At 45.2% G+C, this 21,361-nt stretch overlaps 2 protein-coding genes across 5 annotated transcripts in view; one reads left to right on the top strand and one right to left on the bottom strand.

Moving 5' to 3' along the window:
- LOC8042986 (eukaryotic translation initiation factor 2-alpha kinase) overlaps nt 1-17,918 on the bottom strand; it is a 71,161-nt gene extending 53,243 nt beyond the window's left edge. The window contains exons 1-5 of one of the 4 annotated variants that reach the window (XM_040500738.2): nt 17,719-17,918; nt 16,913-17,011; nt 14,868-14,997; nt 7,498-7,695; nt 369-502 (exon numbers count right to left, since the gene is read on the bottom strand). In XM_040500738.2, the coding sequence (XP_040356672.2) occupies nt 369-502; nt 7,498-7,695 (332 nt within the window). In that variant the 5' untranslated portion in view covers nt 14,868-14,997; nt 16,913-17,011; nt 17,719-17,918. Of the gene's footprint in view, nt 1-368; nt 503-7,497; nt 7,696-14,867; nt 14,998-16,912; nt 17,206-17,718 lie in introns of those variants that run through there. The other 3 variants (XM_029994352.4, XM_040500737.2, XM_042287520.1) reach the window with 3 other exon arrangements.
- Nucleotides 17,919-18,114: 196 nt separating this feature from the next.
- On the top strand, nt 18,115-21,024 carry LOC8042979 (putative GTP-binding protein 6). The gene is made up of 2 exons (XM_029994359.4): nt 18,115-19,331; nt 20,364-21,024. Exons 1-2 carry the CDS (start codon nt 18,461-18,463, stop codon nt 21,011-21,013), a joined length of 1,521 nt encoding a protein of 506 aa, XP_029850219.1. The 5' UTR covers nt 18,115-18,460; the 3' UTR covers nt 21,014-21,024.
- Nucleotides 21,025-21,361: the final 337 nt, after the last annotated feature.

The following is a 21,361-nucleotide window of genomic DNA, read 5'->3' as shown; positions in this document are numbered from 1 at the left end:
AAAAATCAGTCCGCCGTTGGTTGGCAGACCGATTTTGGATTATACAATTTGCTGTGGGGAAAGCGATCACTCACGACTGACTGTCGCACGTCGAATGGCACCCTCAGGTTTCAGCGCCGAACCGCAAAACATCGGGCACGTCGCTACTTCCGACTTTGATTTTAAAGGGGAAATCAGATGCGTAACACCCTTACCTTTTTTTTTTTTTTTTCTTTTTCAGAATGTTTAGAGCTTGTAGACAGAGTTGTGATCATAAACAGACAATCTCAGAAATTGCTTTAATACCAGTCTAAAAAAAAAAAAAAAATTTTGTATACTCCAAAGCCAGGATCTTCTCCGTAACAAGAAACACCTAGAACCGTGCCCACCTTTCTTGGCCACTCCGTGGTTCCACAGCCCTGACCGTTTGGGTGTCCCGCTTGACCACCAGGACGTCCTCCGCTCCGTAGTCTTCTTCGTCCTTCGTCTGGTTGCAGCCGCTCATCGTGCACACGTATCGCAGCTGCACAAAACATGCCCGTGTTAGGCAAGCCCTTCCACAATCCTGAATTACAGCCCAAAACTAGGCTCGTTTGATTTGCCTGCACTAGTGTGCAGTGGCATAGAAAGTGCACACCTCGTGTGAAGCAGTCCACTCCTAGTGTTCTAAGTAGAGATGCCGCAAACCTCCCGAGGTTTGAGTCACAAAGGTTTCTTGACTTTGAAACCTGGTTAAGGTTCAAATTCGAAAAGTTCCAACATTTGAACCCTGCTGAGAATCCAATTAGAAAAGTTAGACGACGTCAAGGTTTTTAAAGGTTTGGGATTGAAAATTTTGAATTAGTTTAAAAATGAAGTTTGAAAAATTCAAAGATTTCTAATTGCTTTGAGATTCAAGCCCTAAAAATTTGAAGATTTGAATGTCTTTAAAGTCCCAGCTAAAACAAAATTGAAAATTTTGAATTAAAGTTTGACTTTCAGTGACGGACATCGGACTCAGCTGTTTCAAATAAGGTTTTCGCAGATCTATCTAAAAAAAAATTGAAAAATGAGCCAAATTTTCCTGAAAACATTGCACATTTCTTTTATGCGATAAGGCTCCTACCTTCTCAGATACCATCTGTTATTTATCATAACGCAGTGATAGGAGTGGCATTCAACTTTTTGGAGCAGGTTCTGTAGCAGGCAAAACACTGGCTCAGAAGAGCCACCGACACTTTTGGAACTGATGCCATATTACTGGGAAAAAAAAAAGATATACTTTGAGTGTATCGTTAAAGAAGCTGTGCAACAATTTCAGTGCTTTGCTCATATAATTGAAGGAGTTGATGTCTCGACCCTTCTGAAGCCGCTTTCGCCTGCATGTCCTAGTTTTTATCTTAAAAAATGACAAAGATTGAGGTTTTTGGCGCCTTTCAACTCCTTCACCATCTACCGAGTCACGTGCACTGCAACGTGAAAGGGGGACACGCGGGGTTTTGGTGAAGCCCTCTCTCTCTAGCGCCATCAGTGAGAACTAGTGATGAACTGAATCAGCCGAACTTCAGATTCGGCAAAGTTCGGCAAATGCCAAACTTTTGAAGGAAAGTTTGGCAAAGATTCGGCAAATGTCTGCGCATGCGCAAGAACGCGACGAGACCATGGATTGCAAATGGACGCCGTGCAGTTACCATCGTACAGTGTAGTACAACCAGCAGTTACGGCGAGGTGTGGAGTAGGCAACACGGCAACTGTCCATTTGTGAGCGAGTGTTGCTCTCTTCAATACTTTCTGCCTCAAGAACAAAAGATTGACCACTAATTTACACAGTCCACTGCGCAAGTGGCAAATGATGCGGTAATTTCTGGATAACGTGATTTCCATTTGACCTTTCCAGTGATGCAACGAAGTAGTTGAAGCATTGACTAACAATTACTTTGAAGCACTCCTTACAATTATAACAATCCTGTTTTCGGCTCAGAAGTAGTTTGTGCCAAAACAAAATATTGCTTTTTCAATTAGCATTATTTCGCGATTTTTATGTATCTGCATAAAACTAAAGACAGAACTATCATGCTAGACGTTGCATATCCGACCATTCCTAACTCTTACCATCTTCCTAAACGTCCGTTTGTGTCCTCACACCAGAAACTGGCCTTTTAAACGTTAAAAATGAGACGTTGCAAATATGGGACGCACACTTTCATGCCAAACTGACGTCAAGTGACTCAAATCGAAAAATATGCATATTTACATTAATATTGTTATCTCCTCTAGTGAAGGCTCAGCAACCATTGCAGCATTCGTTTTCATGCACGAAACGATGACTCTTAGAGAAAGTAAGAATGCAGTGTTAATGCCTTTATCTTAACAATGTACAAACACCTGCAGGCTTGCACTGATGAGGCCTCAAAACCGAAACTCTCGTAGCGTGATTCTTGACTGCACCCGCTATTGCCAAACCTCGTTGTCACGCCACTTCTGCAAGCAGTCACTAAAAGTGCCAGTAAACACACAATAACGACACCGATACAATTATCTTGTAGAATATCACCTTACTTACTAATAACTGTGTCAATATGCATTACATGTTGCATTTAAGTTGCAAAAAAAAAAGAAAACAACCTTTTTTTCGCCCCCCAATCTGTGCCGAACCTTTAGAAAAGTTCGCCAAGAGTTTGGGTTAGCCGAATCCAAAGGTTCGGCACCGAATTTTCGGTTCAGCACCGAATTTTCGATTCGGCAAAAGTTTGGCCCATCACTAATAAAAACGCGTCCGCTCGCAACCACGTGACCATGCGGTCCTGTGGTTGCCCCCGGTCGGCATTGTCACTATTCGCAGCGGCATTCCAAGTCGAGACACCGGAAAACAGAAGGAGAAAAAAGCCAACATGCTCGTCCAGGTACGGCTGTCCGGCATCTGGCAGCTTCTCGCGGTAGCAGATAGAGCTGACAATTTCGTTAACCTCGGGTAGATGGCGCCACTGAAACTCTGTATAATAAATAATTTTGGTGATGATACCAGGTTGTTGACGCATTTATATTTATGTTGGAACGACAAGATTTATAAAAAAATCACCTTTTATCGAGCAGGTAGTTGCACAACTCGTTATTTTTTTTTTACTCCCTTTGACATCACACCGCGTGGTTCTCATGGCCGCCACTCGCAGCTGCAGATTGAAAAATATTCAAATTTTTTCCTCGCGATTGCGTAGCGGAGTCGCAACATTTCGAAGGAAGGCGATGTGTTTCCTGTCCTTTGTGACAAGGTAAACAATGTCAAAACTACAAGACGCATTGTCTTTCAACGTTAAAATCGTTGCACAGCTCCTTTAAATGAGTTAACTGTCTAAGGGCTCCTCTTTGATACTGCAGCATATTACCTACTATTACCTTTTATAACAAGAGTAGGAAGGGCCCAAAGGAAAACAGAGCTCGACAAAAACCCCGAGAGTGCAAGAAAAATAATACATACTAATAGGTCCTTTTAACATGGGTGTCATTTTTTTTCTTTTTAGTGTGTCATTTCTACACGCAGTCTCTGGGTTTTTTTAATGCCTAACATTCACCAGTTTGTTTGCGCCCTTATGTTCAGTTCATTAAAGAGAATCTGATATGCCCCAGAATTTTATTTTATTTTTTGCCAGGTGATTTAATATGGTGTCAGAAGATTACCCAATTAATATTTCGCTAGTCCCGCACATTTTTAATAAAGCAAAAAATGCAGCTGCTTAAAACCGAAACCTGCGCACAGAGGTCGGAGAAATATAGAGGAGGAGAGAGTGCCGGAAGTCACGTGGCTACACCCAACCGCGTGCTTTTTTTTTCCCCTCAGTTTTTTTTTTGGGGGGGCCGTGCGCAGCAGACGAAATGCTTTGTGGAAACTGTTTACCGTGCCATTTCTTTGCAGTTATGTTTGTTCCGCTCACTGTTCTGCCCTTCAAGACTAATTGTTTGGTACATTGAAGAGTTGGAAATGAGTAGTGAGTGCCGGTGGTGAATGCCAGTGATCGGCATCCGAAATGTATGCCCCCAAGATGTTGCCTGAAGAGCTGCCCTCACAGGTTCCGCATCCCAAAGTGGCATTGTGCGGCAGAGTCTGCACAAGTTTCCAAAAGATCAACGGGATCAGGACCAATGGCTGGCTGTGATTCCTTCAGATAAGTTACGGGCACCTTGGAAAGCTCCACGCAAAATACGCTTCTCGTATTTTGTGGAAAGTTACTACATCGAGTTCGCAGGAGTCAAAAAGGGAATCCCGTACCATTTAGTTCAGCAACGCTTCGTTTACAACATTTGGTTTTTTTCAGTGATAATTGTAAAAAAATAAATGTGTGCCAACGTATTAATTAACTGTACATGAAGCGGACACCTTTCCACTGAGCTAGTGGGGGAACTCTTTCGTTTGTACGAACGCAGCCGGTCGACTGTAGGTCGGAAAGTTTGCTGCCGATTTCCCCACAGCAAAGGCATTCCCTAGGATCGAAGTCGGGCAGCACCCCGCATTATAGCCACATTTACACCTATTAAAGAAAATCGTACGCGTGCATGTTCAAACCAAAGTACACATTTCATGCTTGACATTTGCGCGGTCGATGTCTTCAGCCATGAGAAGGGGCGACGGCTCAGCGATGTCTTCGTGCAAATCGGCTTGTTTGTCGGGCGTGTCATACAGAATGAACCCCAATTTTTTTTTTAACGGTCCAAAATTTCTCTTTCAAAGCAAGATAGATTCATCGGTACCGCGAATGACAGTTCGGAAGTAGAGGTTCCACACCTGTCATCTGCTGCCATCGCCGTCCAGCCCGAGAGTCCCACGATACTCGATACAACGTTATGTTGAGAATTATACAATGAACGCACAAAATGCTTCCGGTTCTCAGTGGAGCATTTTTTTTTTTTTTTTTTTTTTTTAAGTCAACGTATTTGCAGCTTTTTTGAAGCCACAAAAAATGGGTTTCACATTTTTTTCTATTTTTAATATTTAGTATGTGCCTTCAATGACCCACGACTTTGATTAAATTTGTTGTTTGTGTCTAAACCTTAGAAAACGGCCCGTGACCACAGAGAAGAGAGTGAGCGCGATTCAAACCGGCCAGTTCTCAATCAGCGGTTTTTGGGCGGAAAGAAACCGAATTTTGAGCCGCAAATTCTGTTCTGGGTAGTTGGGCTCTCTTATGTCATGCACAACTAAAAACCTCGGCGAGCATAAATATCCTGTCAGTGCACAGCTTTCTTTTTTAGAAATAAGGCTCTGGTCAGAGTAGGTTCCAGTTACAATGGATTTACAAAAAATGGTTGAAAAATGAATCATAGAGCAACACTTCAGTTGGGATAACGCTTCACTTCCTTCCCCTTTTACACTCGGTAGCTTCTTTAGCCCAAAATACAATTTCTCTGAAATGCCATAAAAAACGAGCATATCCGCTATTCCTCGGCACAGCTTTTTAATATTAGAGGTTAATTTACAGCAAGATCCAGGAACGTAAACAAGTAATAGTATTGAGCATAATTTCCGAGCCTATCTCACTAACCCAGGCGCTCCTCCGTTTCAGCCGCCGCTCCTAGCAGCGATTGGCTTTTCGGAGGTGGAATGGGGGACAGCGAGGTCTGGGCTGCCGGCCGTGCGCCGCGAAGCGGCACATACGGGTGGGTCAGGCGAGTTAATATTTTTTTTAATGAGTCATCCGCAAACTGTCGCCGCGAAGCGGCGTGAACGCAGGCTGGGAGTATGTTAACACGCAACCCAGCGATACACCCACTGTCCCCCATTGTGCCTCCAAAAAGCCCGACCCCTCGTAACGCTCAGATACAAAGCGGTGACGCTAGACGCGCACGCTCTTGTCAGAGGCGGCCAACGTTGATGCTAGCCAACCTTCAGCGGCTACAGAGTACCGCGGCCCAAGCTCCACGCTATACTCTGTAGCCATGGCACGGAGGCATGTGGCAGACATGACAATCAAGTGATCTCATCGGGAGCAGTGGCGTAGCTAGGAGGGGGGGCTTGTGGGCCTTCAGTTCTCTGAAATGCAGCCAACCCTACAAGATACGCATCATTTTGAACCCCCTCCACTCCTCCGCACTTGAAGTCATGGACATCCAAGCCAGACATCCGATGCCGATACGCGTGTGCCAACATATATGTGGAAATGTCATGTTTCGAAAGCATTCGGCGATTTGCATATTCCCACGACGGCGTGGCTTACTTACTTCAAGAGGTTGCGGCCTGCAAAAGGAAATTACTGATCTCTTTTTGAAAATGAGGTAAGGTGAAAATAAAATGTTAACAACACCGCACTCAAATTTGACTTCGTATTTATTTCTTTGAGGGCTTTATCCTTCTACAGCCCAGCAGATTAGGTTAGAATTTTAGAAGTTCCACATGTTTTCATTCAGCGGGTTCGAGCACCGAAGTCATAATTGTTTTTCTGATCATTTGGATTATACATCTTGAGGGTCACACAATATTTTTGTGCAATCTCCTGAAAGTCGTATAATCCAGGTTCCACTGTAGCTGTGCAACAGTGCAGGAGATACACCGTAAATGAATGTGCCTACATTTTTGAAGATCAACGAGTCTGCCGTCGCCACACAACGAGTTGTCCCCTCCCCTCGTTAAATTCACAGCTTTCAATTCTTTGCCCTGCCCCTTGCCTGTATATAATCTAATACCAAAACACAGCAGAACCTCATTGATATGGTCCGGTTTATACATTTCCTCGGCTATTACATTCACAAATTCCAGCCCCTTTGAACACCCATAGGGATGGTATTATATTCCAGTTTGTTGCAAATGCCTTCTCGACATTTACGTCCAGAAACTGGCATTCAACGCGGCTGCTTTGTGTGTTTTGATCCACTCCCCCTCTCCTTCACCTCTCTGCATAGTGCTTCTTGCATTATTCTCCCCGGGCAGGCATAGCCTTGAACTAGCTAGGCATAGAAGGGCTTGATTTCATAGCAGCCCATTCTTCTTCCCGTCTCGATCTCCAGCACACGTGCTCCTGCCATGCTCGGTGGCTCGGTTCTCCCAGTTCCACCACTAGTTTCATTTCGCGTGGAATTCAAAATTCTTAACTGTACTGTGCATGTGTCGTGAACATACCATGTGTGCGTCAAGCTTCCCCATTTTGCACCGACCCACACCTCAAGCTCCACTGCTTTGCACCAGCATGCCAAGAGCAGCGGCTCAAGCTGGAGAGCGTCTGGGTTAGCTCGACGGGCTAGGAAACTTTGCTCATTATTGCAGGTTAACATTTACCATATAGCTACCCCTAATTTTCAATAACAGTGCCTAAAAAAAGTCAACCAGTATTTGAATAAACATGGTAGTTCTCCATAGCTGTGAGAGTCCACATGAAATAAAATGCTCCGTGAAAGTTGATCCCCGTCTCGTCTATAAGCCCCCAAGAATGTTATTGTCCATTACTTCTTTTTACAGCGGGTCAAATGTACTGTCATTTATTACGTAATGATGTGACCAGCACTGCATGGATGATGGAGTGTCCTGCAAACACTTGAGGATAAAAGGAGACCTGCCTGTCCCGTGTGCAGGTTGATTCCGTAAGAGCGAGCCTCCTTGCCGCCAGTGATGACCAGGTCGTCACCAAGCTTGAAGGAGCTCTTGAGCAGGAAGTCCGCAGTCAGTGGCAGGGGTTCCACAGTCTCTCCGTTGAACTTGTACAGGGACCCATCTAGGGACGGTATCAGCCGCACCCTCTGGCCTCGATTACGCATCTGTGCAACAAGCAGCAATAAAACTACATTCTTAGCACACTATGCATACTGTGCAGGAACATGAATGTTAACGTGCATATGAGGATGTGTTCATCAAAAACACACCTGTTTCTAGCACTGTCTCGATGCACTTCAAAATTTTGAATACTCAATTAAAGTGAAATTTTCTATGCAAGTCAGCTATTACGATTAAAAAAACTGACTCATGTGCTGCCTGCCCTGTCAAGAATGCCTGAAATGTTGGTTTGAAGTTTTGCCTGCAGCTACAGGCCATACCTCAATGAAGCCACATTTGGAAATTTACACTTCCTACAAAAAATGTACAAAAAAAAAAAGTAAGTAGAAATGAGCGCGCCGACAACTAGCATCGTCACGGCCTCCATGTGGCAAAGAGGGCAAGTTGGGGGAAAATTCTGCCCTCGGTGTGACATCACCCCGGTTCGCCTTAAGGGGGCGCGACGCGAATTTCTCGGGCCTAATACAGATTGAAGTAGGAGTTTTAGCAGGCATTAAAAAGTTATATACACCTACCTTTTATATAAACTATGTGCATGCAGGTTCAGCAGGGAGCTTCTGAACCTTTATTACCAATGTATGGTGTTGCCACAACAATTTTTATCCACTGATTACACTCACTTTAAGCCAAGTTTTCAAAATGCATCGTACACAGGGCGTTTCTCAAGATGTGGGCCAAATCGCTTCTGCGAAAAGTATGCATCGCATGGAAAAAAGATTAATGTCGTGTTGGTCTCTGCCAAAGGGCCCATTTGGAAAATTACAACGTTCCATATACTTAATTTATTAATTACTTTCGAGTAACTAACCTTTCAATTAGCAAGCTTTACGGTATCCTATCAAAGTGCATACTTGCGTTGGCGGCCCTACCTTCCCCCTTTCCGGGGCCAAGGCCCGCAGCAACCACCTCACCTCCCTCGTAGGAAGAAAGGAAGTGTGGCGCACCCATGTTGCGCGCCTCGGCCACAAGGAGGAAGGACTGCTGGCATAAAGACGAGCTCCGGTAGGAAAGCAAAACCTAAAAATGCGTACAAAGTGTGTGCATGTTTTGCTTTTTTTTTTTTTTGGAACACCGCAAAAATGTTGTATCTACTAGAGCTCTGCAAAAGCATACTTTTCGAGGCCCGGCCTGGCCCAGACCTGCTGACTCTCAGTCTTACCCAACCAGAGCCCGGTCTGGTGGGTTGCCCATCTCACCAAACCCACCCGGCTGGAGGCGCCGCGACTGTGGAAGATGGACCATCTCCTAAGTCTGACGCCGTCTTTGTAAAGCATTGGTGCACTTGATTTACTCAGCGACCTTTATGTCCAAAATTAAATGATGCATTGAGTGCAGTACTCGGGGAGCAATTGTTTCAATTCGTTGAGAACACATCAAAGAGTTGTTTTTGGAGTGAAGACCCTATATCTTTTAAAAGGCTCCCCACTCCATTTAGCCAGGAAATTAAATTTGTGTGTATGTCCATAGACATTAATTTCCCTGTCAATTTAGTGGGAAAACTGAAAACGTATACAGATATAAGTTATGTGATGTCAATTCCCCTGCTAAATTTAGTGGGGAAGCTGGAGTGGCGATTTAAACCATGGGACGACAATTTCCCCACTAAGTTTAATGGAGAAACCGAATTGCTGTACAGGTCACGCGACGTCAATTTCCCTGTCAAATTTAGCGGGGAATTTCACGGATGGAGAGACGGGTTCTGTTAAAAAGCATTTTATGCTTTGGAAACTGGTGCTGCTGCATTCGTCGGTCTCTAAATTAAACAAATGCTGAGTGCACAATATCCCACCTTTAGCTTGAGAAACATCTTATTGAGCTCTGTGCTTACTAGTTATGTGGGTCTTGTTTCAGTCAGTTAGGAGGGTAAACATGTTGAATCCCACTACCGAGATGAAAAAAAAAAAGAGATAGTATTTAACGTACTATTTTCATAAGCTAACATCAGTGCAAGTGCATCCCACCCGAGTGCCCAGCTCAGGCCCGGCCCGGAACTGAAGACAAAGCATGCTAACCGGCACGACCCAGCCTGCAGGCCGGGCTTCTGAAATGGCCCAGGCCCGGGCAGGGCTCCCTAGTATATACCTTACATCTTTCTAAAACGAGTTGATTTACGGGTTTTCAATGATGCCCAGAAAGTTTCTAATTGAAACCGTACCTTTCAATTTACTAATTAAAAAGTTAATTACTCAAAATGATTAATTAATTATACCAAACATTAATTTTCCCAAATGGGTCCTTTGGCAGAGACCAATATGACATTAGCCTTTTCTTCTGTGTGATATGTACTTTTCACGATTTGGCCCGCGTTTCGAGAAACTGCTTGTATGTTAAAACTCTGCTTTAAATTACCTTTTATATCATTACTTCAACAGTTATAGAACTGCTACGTAATTGGTATGAGTACAAAGATTACATGATTGTGTTTACCATTATTGTATAGGTGAAACAAGTCTAAGTAACTTTGAAAGCTTTTTAAAATGTAATAGAGGATATGCGAAATATACAGCGCTACGTAGTATTGTGCCGAGACCTTTGTCTGCCATCTTGGTAGCGGCGAGAAAACTAAACCAGTGACCGGACCGGTGAAGAACCTATGTAAACAAGTGGCAACACCTTGTGGGATAGGTTCGATGCCAATGCATAGCTACATTCAGCTGTGCAAGTAGTGAAGGATTATAGAATACTGCAGGAACAAGGTATGCACGTAAACAAAGTTAACATTGTTTTTTTTTTTTTTCATTTTATTTGTTACTTTACACGCAGCTTTTGACAATAACCAACGTTAAGAACGCGAAGAAACATGCAAACATTCTCAAACAGCGCGAACCCATTCACAAATACTGAACTGGGTCCTAACCCTTTAACACACGTTTACTGGATTCGTTTCCGAATTTTATCTTTTTCTTCTGGTGCATGCTGTAGTGCCGGCCTGCTCTTTGCTTTATGCGAAAGCAGCTCAACATATCTGAACGAGACCAAGGCTGTCAAGTGAAGCAAGAAGTTGGTACAGCTTTCCAAATCTATGTCACCAATCAGAAATCAGGACACACATGGTTAACAGTGAATAACAAAAGCTGAAAACACCTAAGTCCTGCATTTAAATTTCATACATAAAACAAAACAAAAAATTATTTAGGACAGTCAGAAAACAATTTCAATGCATAACAGCGATTTCGATACATTTTATCTGGTGTCGATAAACAAGGTTTGTGAAAGAGCCTTTCTAAAATTAAGCAGGAGAGTTTTTTTATCAAATATTCTTGAAGATTCAGAATGCGAGTATGATGGAAAGCATAACAGACATGCGGGACATGCATTTGCTCTCAATTCACAGAGATGGGATTCTGCTGTCAGTTTTGTCAAACGCCACATTTGATTACATCACTCGCTTAGGTTCACTGCATTTACTAAACATTCAATGTCGGCAACTGTGGCTATCAAGTGGAGCAACACCGGTGATGCCAACTTCACTTCCCAACCTCTACTTTTAGGGTGCAGCTCTTAGGCGTCTATTCCCACATATAACGGCGTCGGCGTTGCCGTCAGCATCAACGTAACCTCTATATGCAGGAATGGGCACCCAAGAATCTCGTAATGCAACACTGTGCATGTGGCATTATGGGACGTCACAGGGCACGGCTTCATGAAATGCGGCTGGACGCTTCTCGCCGCCCCCAAACAAGACTCCCACTGTACCCTCCTCCTCCTCTCTTGGCTACCTTCTCGGCGTAACCACGGCCGCCAATCAGGGCCTCTCGCTGCCCCCCAAATAGGGCACCTACCATAACCTCCTCCTCCTCTCTTGGCTACTCTCTCAGCGTAACCACGGCAGCCAATCAGGGCCTCTCGTCGTTTCCAAAGACGGTGCACACCGTACCCTTCTCCTCTTCTCGCCTGCCCTCACACAAAAAACAAAAAATAAATTTAAATATATAATTCTTTACCATGACACTATATCGAAACATCAAAATACCTGAAGATCTGCACTCAAATTTCACATTACAGAAAAGTGTAAACATCTCAATTTTTTTTTTTTTTCATTTTTCTTTTGTAGTTGAGATTACAACCTTGTTTAGTGCGAAGGAACCTGGCGGGTAGTTTTGGGAAAGTTGTGTTTTACAAAGTTGATACTGTAGTGCAGTAATTCTGCCAAAGTTGAACGAATTCTCCTTTATCAGCGCCAACATCTGTTGTCTATGCTTGAGGTTGATGCTATCTCAAACCAATTTGAGCTCTTTGCAAGGCCTGCAAAATAATACCGAGGGCTCAGTTGGCTTTAAAAGAACTCTAAGATTTTCACTGCACAGGAGATTTTCCCCAATTGAAACTTTCAGTTTGAAAAAAAGTAAAACTAACCTTGATTTGCATCTATTGGCATAGAGCTAAGGTGGTGGACGATATGCCTCTACCGCTAAACAGTACAACTTCTTATGCCTTCACGGAAAAAAAGAATTGAAAGTGTCCTCAAAAATGAAAGGCGCGACTGCCTAATCCTTTGTTCACGTTGGGTGATCGGAAGTTTGAAAAACCATTAAGTTGCTGCATCGCAATCACTGGCACAGTGCCTCTGCCCTCGAAATGCTGAGAAATCGAAACTCTGGAAACTCTACGCTACATTGGATGGATGGATGCTAATGGCTGTACCCTTTATACAACGCCTCCTCTATACAGTAATGCCTGCCACATGAGCGCTGTCCCCCTGATCATGCCCTTTTCTGCTATACTCTCCCATTTGCTAGTTTGCCGCGTGAGGTGCTGGCACCTGACACTTGCGGCAGGCAACACGTCTCCCTTCCCGGGCCGAGTACGCCGCTGTCAGCACTGCTTGATTGTCGCATGTCAGGCCCGTAGCCGGGAAAGGGGGGGGGGACTTTACGAACAAACGAAAAGAAGTTTTCCACAATCAGTCCGCGCTGCCCTGCACTGGAACATGGGCAATAAATAAATCAAACTGGTGCAATACCCAAAATATTCACACAAAAAACCGAGCCCTTGCCGCTATCAAACGTTAAATAAGTCATGCAAATTCTTCCCGGCTATATGTATTTGCAACATTTCCTGGTAATTGGTTCTAATCCCTCACTGACATTGTAAATAGTTATTTGTGAATACAGTAAATAGTGTTGATGTTGTGAATAATTATTTTCGAAATCAAGCTTATATTTCGCTGTCACCCTCATTGTTATAAGCTCCATTAACCGGAGGGCAAATGTCTCATCTGCTTCTAGCACAGGGGGTTGCGATGACGCCAGAACGACGCCGAATTCTGATTGGCTTTGACTGGAAGAATAGCCGGTAGACCTCAATGCTAGGTGCCTCAAAATCTACTTACTTTTTTTTTTTTTTTTTTTCAATCAGCCATAAAGAGCTTGGCATTCTGACATCATCGCAATACCTGTGCAAGAAGCAGACAAACTTGCGCTCCGCACAGAACAAGCACATCACGCAAATTTATCGCTCGCGATAACAAGTGTAATCAATGCATCGCTCAAGTTAACCGAATCAAGAACCAAGAATTTTCCAAAACTAACACCTTCTACATATTCCCGAAATAATACAATCTGAAACAGTGGGAATAGTATGTCATTTCCATATTTGTCAAAATTAAAAAAAACAGCCCAGTGAGAGTGAATACCGACATCTATGAACTGCGCCAAGTAAGCAGCCGTCCCAGTCACTGTTGGAGCGATGTGTGGTCGGGCTGCAGCACCATGTAGCGGGAAACGAAAGAAGCGGGGCGTTCGCCGGCACCCATTGTGGAGTGCACGACCTGACAGGCATTACCATATAGAGAAGGCGTTGCTTTATAACAGGAGGTTATAACATACCAAGATGGCCACATGCACAGTGTTACCAGACCACCAAACAGTTTCACATAACGTCTATTGGAATTTGGAACCCCTCCAGCTTGGAGAGCGGAAGCTGTCAGCAGTATTGAAGAAAAAAAGAAATGGCTGTTGCATGACATCTGTACAAATCCATGCCTGAATCAATTCGTAAGCAGGTAGCAATCTTGTAATAAATTATTAACCTCACTGTCACCAGGGTAACAGGGATTGCAGACATGGCAGTAAACTCGCCCCATTAGTGAAACCTTTGAATTTAATTGCCCCGAAAAAACAGGAGACCTCAAAAATAGCATCACCATTCTTTTTTTTTATAGCGGAGCTGTTAAGGGCCAGTTTTTCAGTATTGTGTTTGCCAGGAAACAAATGACGACACAAAACTCTGGACAGTTACCACAATCTATGAGCGACGGCGGCAAACAGACAACCGGTTTGCCAGTAGTCTGATTGCCGCCGTTGCTCATAGATGACGGCAACCTTTCGAGCCTTTCCACACTGGCTTGCCGACTTGCGGCCGGCCATTACTTCATTCCAACCATAGTACAGCTTTGCTGGTCTTCCTTCTTCACCAGAGTGGAAAGGCTGAAAGCAGGGCCGTACCCAGAAAAAAATTTCGGGGGGGGGGGGGGGGGGGGGGGGGGGGGGGGGGGTTTTCGGGGACAACGGCGGCCATTTTGAAAATGTATATTGTTTTATTTTTGCCTATGAATCATGTGCATCGGTGGCATATAATGGAGAGTTATAGCAAGCCGAAGAACCGGTCCCGGTTTGGTACCCGGTAGCCGACCGGTGCCACTGCGTGTGCGCAGAGGTGGAGATTAAAATCGGCTGGCTGCAAGTGCACCGACCAGGGCCATACCCAGAAAAAAATTTCGGGGGGGGTCAGAACCCCCTAACCCCCCCCCCTGGTTACAGCCCTGGCTGAAAGTTAGTGAATGTCTATATCTACAGGCCCCACCTTCTCTTGATCCTTCATGAAGACTTTGCTGCTTCAGCCTGCCTTCGTGTCCACTCTGTCCGTCCCTCCCCCATTTTAATTAAATGGCCTGAATCATTTTTTCACACAATCAAATATTTAGGGTCATAAGTTGTCACTCAGCAAGCCCCCCCCCCCACCAAATAACTTGCAGCTGCGCTGGCAAATGGCCCATGACAAATTCCACACGAAAGGCAGGAGTGCTCAATCACGTAGTTGTCAATTGCCACAGCTCCCGTCTAACTGCCACAATGTGCAAATACGCTCTGCACACAAACTTGTTCAAACTCCTCCAGCCACTCCAAAGGAGGTAGTCACGAGCAAAAAGCTTTACCTCCAGCCGACTGAGACTCGACGACAGGAGGGGACCCGGCCCGGTTTCGTGTGACCACACAACATTGCCATGCTCCCTGGGGTCTAGAGCAGAGATCCGGCCATCGAGCGTGCCCACAATAAACAGCTCCCTGGAAGAAATCGGGATATAAGCAGCCGCTCCTTCGAGCCGACAAAGGACAAACGTGCGCCCCTCCTAGATCGACCTCGCACTAGGATGGGCACCAGCTGTACGTGACTCAACGGGCAATAACACTTGAACAAAATGTTACACCCAAAGATTGCGAGCCATATTTCTTGAGCCCATGCATGCAAATATACATTTAAAACAACAAAAAAACACTCAACTTGTCATTAACATTATTCTTTATAAGTGGTGTGCTTCAAACTTTGGTCAACGTTCAGTCCCACATACCACATTTTGCAGACTATACTCGTTTCGGTTGCAAAACAAAGGTTTTTCCTTAAGATAGTCTGCACCTGCAGGCTGCCTAGTCGGCACGTAAAATTTTGCATACACAGTGTACACTTTCACAAATGCTTAGCTGCTTTATTAGCTCACAATGAGTGTTACAGCGTACATCCACATTAACATACTCTGTCATTAACAAAATTCGTTGTGTCGCATCATAATCTAGAAAGAAAAAAAAAAATGCTTTTATAGACCTCACCTGTGGATTTTTTTTTTATTTATTTATTTAAAGAATACTGTGGCTCACATCTGTGAGCCATAGCAGGGGTGGTTACATAATGGCATGATGTGATGTACTTATGAGCACTTTCTCGTGGCGGAAGCGATTGCTTCAACAAAAATATCAAGTGATGGGAGGGTGACTATTTCATTCGTCAAAGAATTCCATTCACTGATTGCCCGAGGAAAAAAAGAATATTTGAAGACATCGTGCTTAAGAGGATATTGTTGAATGGCCCTAGTATGGTTCAGTCTAGCTGATCCGCTTGATGAAAATTGTATGTATCTATCACTACTGACATTAAAGATTCCATTAATAAAAGAATATAAATTTCGCAGTCTGTCTATTTTAGCTCTAACCTCCAATGGCGGGATGTTAGCTTGCTCTAGTAAGCTCGAGGCAGACACACTATATCTGAACTTATTAAATATAAAACTTCCAGCCAGTCTTTGTATGCTTTCAAGTTTACTAATTCCTTCTGCCGTGTGCGGATACCATACTGTGTGCGAGTACTCTAGAATAGGTCGTACAATTGATTGGTAAGCAGTCTTCTTTGTTTCGTTATCCGCAAATTTTAAGGTGTGTCTTAGTGTGTATAATTTTGCCCTAGCCTTATTCGTTATGTCATCGATATGCTGGTTCCTAAGAAGTTTACTGGTTATTGTCACTCCAAGATACTTATAGTGGTCAACAAATTTAATGGGAATCGCATCTATTGAATAGCAATATTTCAAGGGATTCTTTTTCCAAGTAATTGTCATATTGCAACGTTTTATCGTTGTTTATTTTCATTTGCCATTTATCTGACCATTCCTTAATTTTTAATAAAGCCTCATTAAGTGCTACCTGATCTTGAGGTGATTTTATTTCAGAGTAAATGACACAATCATCCGCGAATAATTTAACCGGAACTTGAACATCCTTAACGATGTCCTCACAGCGCAAACGATAATCCTCACAGCGCAAAATTTCAACTTTTCAACCGTTGAGTCCGCAGACTACAGTCCGGAAAATACAATATATGTATCAAGATTTTTTTTTTTTTTTTTTTTTTTTTTTTTTTTGCGCTTATTTTGCGGAACCCGGTCGCTGTTATTGAACCGTATGGCGCTCGGTGGAAGTGGTCCGAAGTATAGAAAATATATCAATCGCAGTTCAGAGTGGAACGCCGGGGGTCGAACGTGGGACGCGTCGCAATGCAAATGAGTGCTGATTGGTGTTAATTAAGTGTCAAGTGATAAACTAATAAAGGCGACCCCCGCGATCACTGTCCGTGACTGAACGCGGCATTTCAGCCCTGTGCCGCGAAGTGGCGACTCCCCGAACACCTGCGCGGGGTATGACTCATGCTCACCGGAACGTCTTTGCCTGGGCAGTGTCGTCTGATTTCGGGGCCTTGGAGCAGTCGGGAAGTTCCCTCGTCGAAGTGTCGCTTGTGCACTGGACCGAAGCACTACATGAGAGGACGACACAGAGATAAAATAAATGCATGGTATGCTACAGGGATAGCATAGCAGTATGGGCGATGTTCACGTCTGAACGTCACGCGATAACTACAGCAGACAGGCGATACAGGGTCCCGTTTGTTTTCATCCAAGTCCCAACGTGTAACACCATGACGTGTTCTCAGTACCAAAGTTGCCAGTCGGCCGTCTTGAACTTGCCTAAACACAACGGCGCTGGGCCAACACCTGGTACGTGCGAGCCGTGCGAGTCTCGATCCACGAATGAATGTGTGTGAGTGATGTTTGTATAGGTAGTTTTGCTTAACAGTCCATAAATACACTTTATAATCAATTACACGTTACGATAAACTTAATCATAATTTAAAAGTAACAAGAAAAAAAAAGGAAGTCTTCCCGGCATTACCGTACTGCATGTAAACAAAATCACGTGGATGAAAGGCTTTACCGATAAATTCAGGAGAAAAAGTTGAACCAATTGATATTTTCTTGATTGTGGAAAGCGTAGAAAAATGTTTGAACAGCAGTAGAGGCTTTATTACACGACCTTTCGGGAAGAGACTTCCCTTCTTCAAGCTGAAAACCCACACGCCCACGTATGCTCATGCAAGGGGCCTTGAATACAAATCAGTGGTGTCGCTAGCACGAGTAATGACAACAGCCGCAACTTATCCCATTCTACCGAGGCTGGACTCACCAGTTGCACAGGGAAACCGGAGAAACCACCCTTCTCGGATGATTTGGGCATGGATTAGGGTCATTGCACGAGAAGCGAGTAAAGCCAAGGAAGCCAACAACCAAGCATAGAGTGCAAACAATCACATGCAAACGCCCGAAGCAAGCCCACCCCCCGCCCAGTCTCACCGGCCTCACCGGCGATGTGGAAAGGGTGGCGCGGAAATCACTATGTGGGAAAAGTTATGACCACGTGACGTGATCATAACTGCTTCAGTAAGTTTATTTGTAGCTGGATTAAATTTTTCTATTTATTTAATCGTTCTTCTAAAGTCTCTAGATAAATATTCTGGCAGAACGATTTCGTTTGTAGATCATTCCGATGCCTCCGATCAGGCTCTGCCAGTGGGCTCTGCCTAGAGCTGCTAGAGCTACTAGAGCTCTAGCCACTCTAGCTCTGCCGGCTTTGCGTAAAGGCGTCGCCAGAGAATCTGGTACCGTTATTGGAAGAATCTGCTAAAAAGGCTAAAAGTAAAAAGCATCAACTATCAACGCAAAGCACTTTAGTGAACCGGAAGTAAATGTACCCATAAGCGCAAAACTTCCGGTTCTTACAGCTTTGAGCTTGGCTTCGAGCCTTCGAGCGTGAGTTGCGTTAGTTTCGGTACGAATCTGGGCTGCTGCTACGGCTGCTACGGTTCCTGCGGTTGCGTGCTCCCTAGGTACAGGATCCTAACACATTTTGTGAAAAGACGTCGCGAAATATGAAACTTTCTTTCCTCACGCGTAGCTTTCTTCGTGTTTTTCGCGACCCTCGCCCCTGCATTCATGTTCGATGCTACACGATACGCAAAGCTCTACCGGCATGTCGTCGCCTCCTTTTTGGTACACGGGCGGCTTTTTCACGGTCAGTGTCGCTGATCTCGAGCGCCACCGACGAAGACTTGATCGAATTCGAAAACTTCGTACAAAGTAGCGGTTACGTGGATGACCAGCCCAGGTTCGGACAGCTCCGTCTCCCATGTACGGGTCACAACGTCCTCGTCGTTCACCCGCGCGTCAGGAAGGGGCCGCGCTTCCGAAGCAATACGACGGACGAGCTTCAACTGGCCGAAGCTGTGGCCCTTCTCGAGACTCTTCCCGAATGGCACGTCGCCGCCAAGCTACAGCTCAGTACCGAGAATGAAAACAGGCAGCTCATATTCGGCAAGGGCAACTTGGCGCGGATCGCGGACCTCATCAAGGAGAAGTCCAACGTGAGTGCGCTTTTCATCAATCTGGACGTGCTCACGTGCGTTCAGCACACCGCATTGCAGCGACATTTTGGACTTCCCGTCTACGATCGGTACACGGTCGTGCTGAACATCTTCCGTCACCATGCCCGCACCAAAGAAGCCAAACTGCAGATCGCGCTTGCAGAGCTGCCTCACTATCGGTCCCGCATACGACAGCTGCACCAAGGCTCCCGCCCCGAGAGCGGCCAGCATTACGAGCTACAGAAGCAGATGCTCAGAAACCGCGAGCAAGCGCTCAAGCGGCAGCTCGACGAGATCAAGGCGCACCGCCAGCTCCTGCGACAGAAGCGCACCAAGCTCGAGTTCCCCGTAGTGGCTGTGGTCGGGTACACCAACGCAGGCAAGCGGGTTTGACCTCCTCTCGGTTCTCGCCCACTTACTTTAGCTGCTGTAGCCACTTTAACGAAAGCGGTGTACAAACGGCTAGCCTGTACAAACTCCGACGATTCAGACAAATATGAGGCGTAAGCAAAAACTTGTTACAGCTTGCAGCCCCCCCCCCCCCCCCCCTTCCCTCTCCCTCCCTCTCTCTCTCTCTTTGGGAAAATTTGCAAAACAGAGTTCGCGCTCGAATGTTGCAATCTTGTAAACAACTGAGTTGAGAAAGTTCGAGATTTCATAAAAATAAAGAGTTCCGGTCAACGCTGTAGAGCGACCTCCTTCCAGCGTTCGGTCTGCTAAAGTGGAGGGAGGTGGAAGGAGCTTCGCCTTAACCTGTAGTGAAGCTCCGAGAATGGAAGTGTCATTCCGAAGAATACCTTTGGGGGACACCTGTATGAGTATCCGCTAACCTTTCATTCGTTTTATTTTTTTGTTTTTTTAACGCAGTGTAGCGTTACGTCCGACAGAACCCAAAAATAAATTAAAAAAAAAAAATTACGTTTTAACTGGACAGGGGGTTTAACTTGGCTTTGGTTTGAAAAATGGTTTCAGGGAGGCAAGTCAGTATTCTCAGTGTTTTTGACGTATAACTGTGTGCATGCAAAAAGGGGATAATGATAGATATAACGGAGGGAATACAGGCGAGCTGGTGAACTTCCGACATCTTGGAAACTCGGGACAGAGGAACAAAAAGCGGATGTCCTGCGTATGTGTTGTCCCCTTTTTGCTCCTCTGTCTTGGGTTTCCAAGATGTTGAAAGTTCACCAGCTTGCCTGTATTCTCTGTTATTTCTATCGTTCTTTCCCCTTTTTTTCTTCAGCTGGTTCAGTGCTCAATTGCTCCATTCGGCTCAGCCTTAAAAGGTGGTGTACTCACCCATTCACCAGTAATGCTCCCCAGTGAGCAAAGCTGGTGAGACATGTCTCCAACAAACATTCCCAGTGCTAGGGTAGGGGCACCGATTCCTCCAACATAATTTCCTTAAATGCAGGTAAGACGTCGCTCATCAAGCAACTGACAGGCGACCAGAGACTGGAGCCCTGCAACCAGCTTTTTGCCACACTGGACGTGACGGCGCATGCGGGTCGGCTGCAATCTTTGCCGACCGTGCTGTACATGGACACAGTGGGCTTCATCTCGGACATTCCCACAACCTTGGTGGCCTCCTTCGCATCCACCCTCGAAGACGCCCTCCTGGCCGATGTCATTGTCCATGTTAGAGACCTCAGTCACCCAGATGCTGAGGCTCAGCGGCAAAACGTCATGGAGACGCTGGCAAGAATCGACGTGCCAAAGAGTCTTCTGGAAAGCATAGTCGAAGTTGGCAACAAGATTGACCTGCTGCCCTCCTTGCCAGAAGGCAAAGTTGAGAACTTGGTATCCTGTGCCGACGGCACGGGGTTGTTGCAATTGCAGCATGCTATCGAGAGGCAGCTCATTAAAAACACCGGGCGGACAGTCGTGAGGTTGCGTGTGCCGACCGGTGGATCGGAGTACCAATGGCTCTTCAGGGAAGGAGCCTTCCAGACTTGCAGTGTGGATGACCGGGACATCAATTATTCGTTGGTTGATGCTGTGCTGACACCTGTGGCCCTTGCCAAATTTAGAAATCACTTCGGGAATGCTTCAATTCTCAATTAAATTGTGCGAAATATCGCGGGATATACGCGTAATATTAGTGGGGCAGTGCAAGTATTTTGGGAAGCCAGCCCAGGTTCAATAAGCCGAGTTAAGCCAAAACACACACTACGCTCCATTGTCAAGGCTAGCATAGCTTCTACAGCACTGCAAAGCTTCTGCAGCACTGCAATTCTGTCAAAGCTAGTTGCGCGAGCGCATGCGAGCGAGACTCGAGACGAAGCCATGTGCTCGTGGGGCTGCAGCACTGTGGAAGCTACGCTATAGCCTTGACAATGTAGTACAAAATACAGTTGAACCTCGATTTTACGAAACCTGATATTGCGAATTTCCCGATTTAACAAACAAATT

The sequence above is a fragment of the Ixodes scapularis genome, unplaced genomic scaffold, assembly GCF_016920785.2.
Source record: "Ixodes scapularis isolate PalLabHiFi unplaced genomic scaffold, ASM1692078v2 PGA_scaffold9__187_contigs__length_104089568, whole genome shotgun sequence".
Lineage (NCBI taxonomy): Eukaryota > Metazoa > Arthropoda > Arachnida > Ixodida > Ixodidae > Ixodes > Ixodes scapularis.
The sequence above is the reverse complement of the archived record's forward strand: the minus strand, read 5'-3'. Positions and strand labels throughout refer to the sequence as shown.

Excerpts from the sequence above, each read along its gene's own strand:
- LOC8042979 (XM_029994359.4), top strand. The coding sequence starts at position 18,461 with ATGAAACTTTCTTTCCTCACGCGTAGCTTTCTTCGTGTTTTTCGCGAC. Across the intron at positions 19,332-20,363 it reads GGTCGGGTACACCAACGCAG|GTAAGACGTCGCTCATCAAG; the intron begins GCAAGCGGGTTT and ends CCTTAAATGCAG.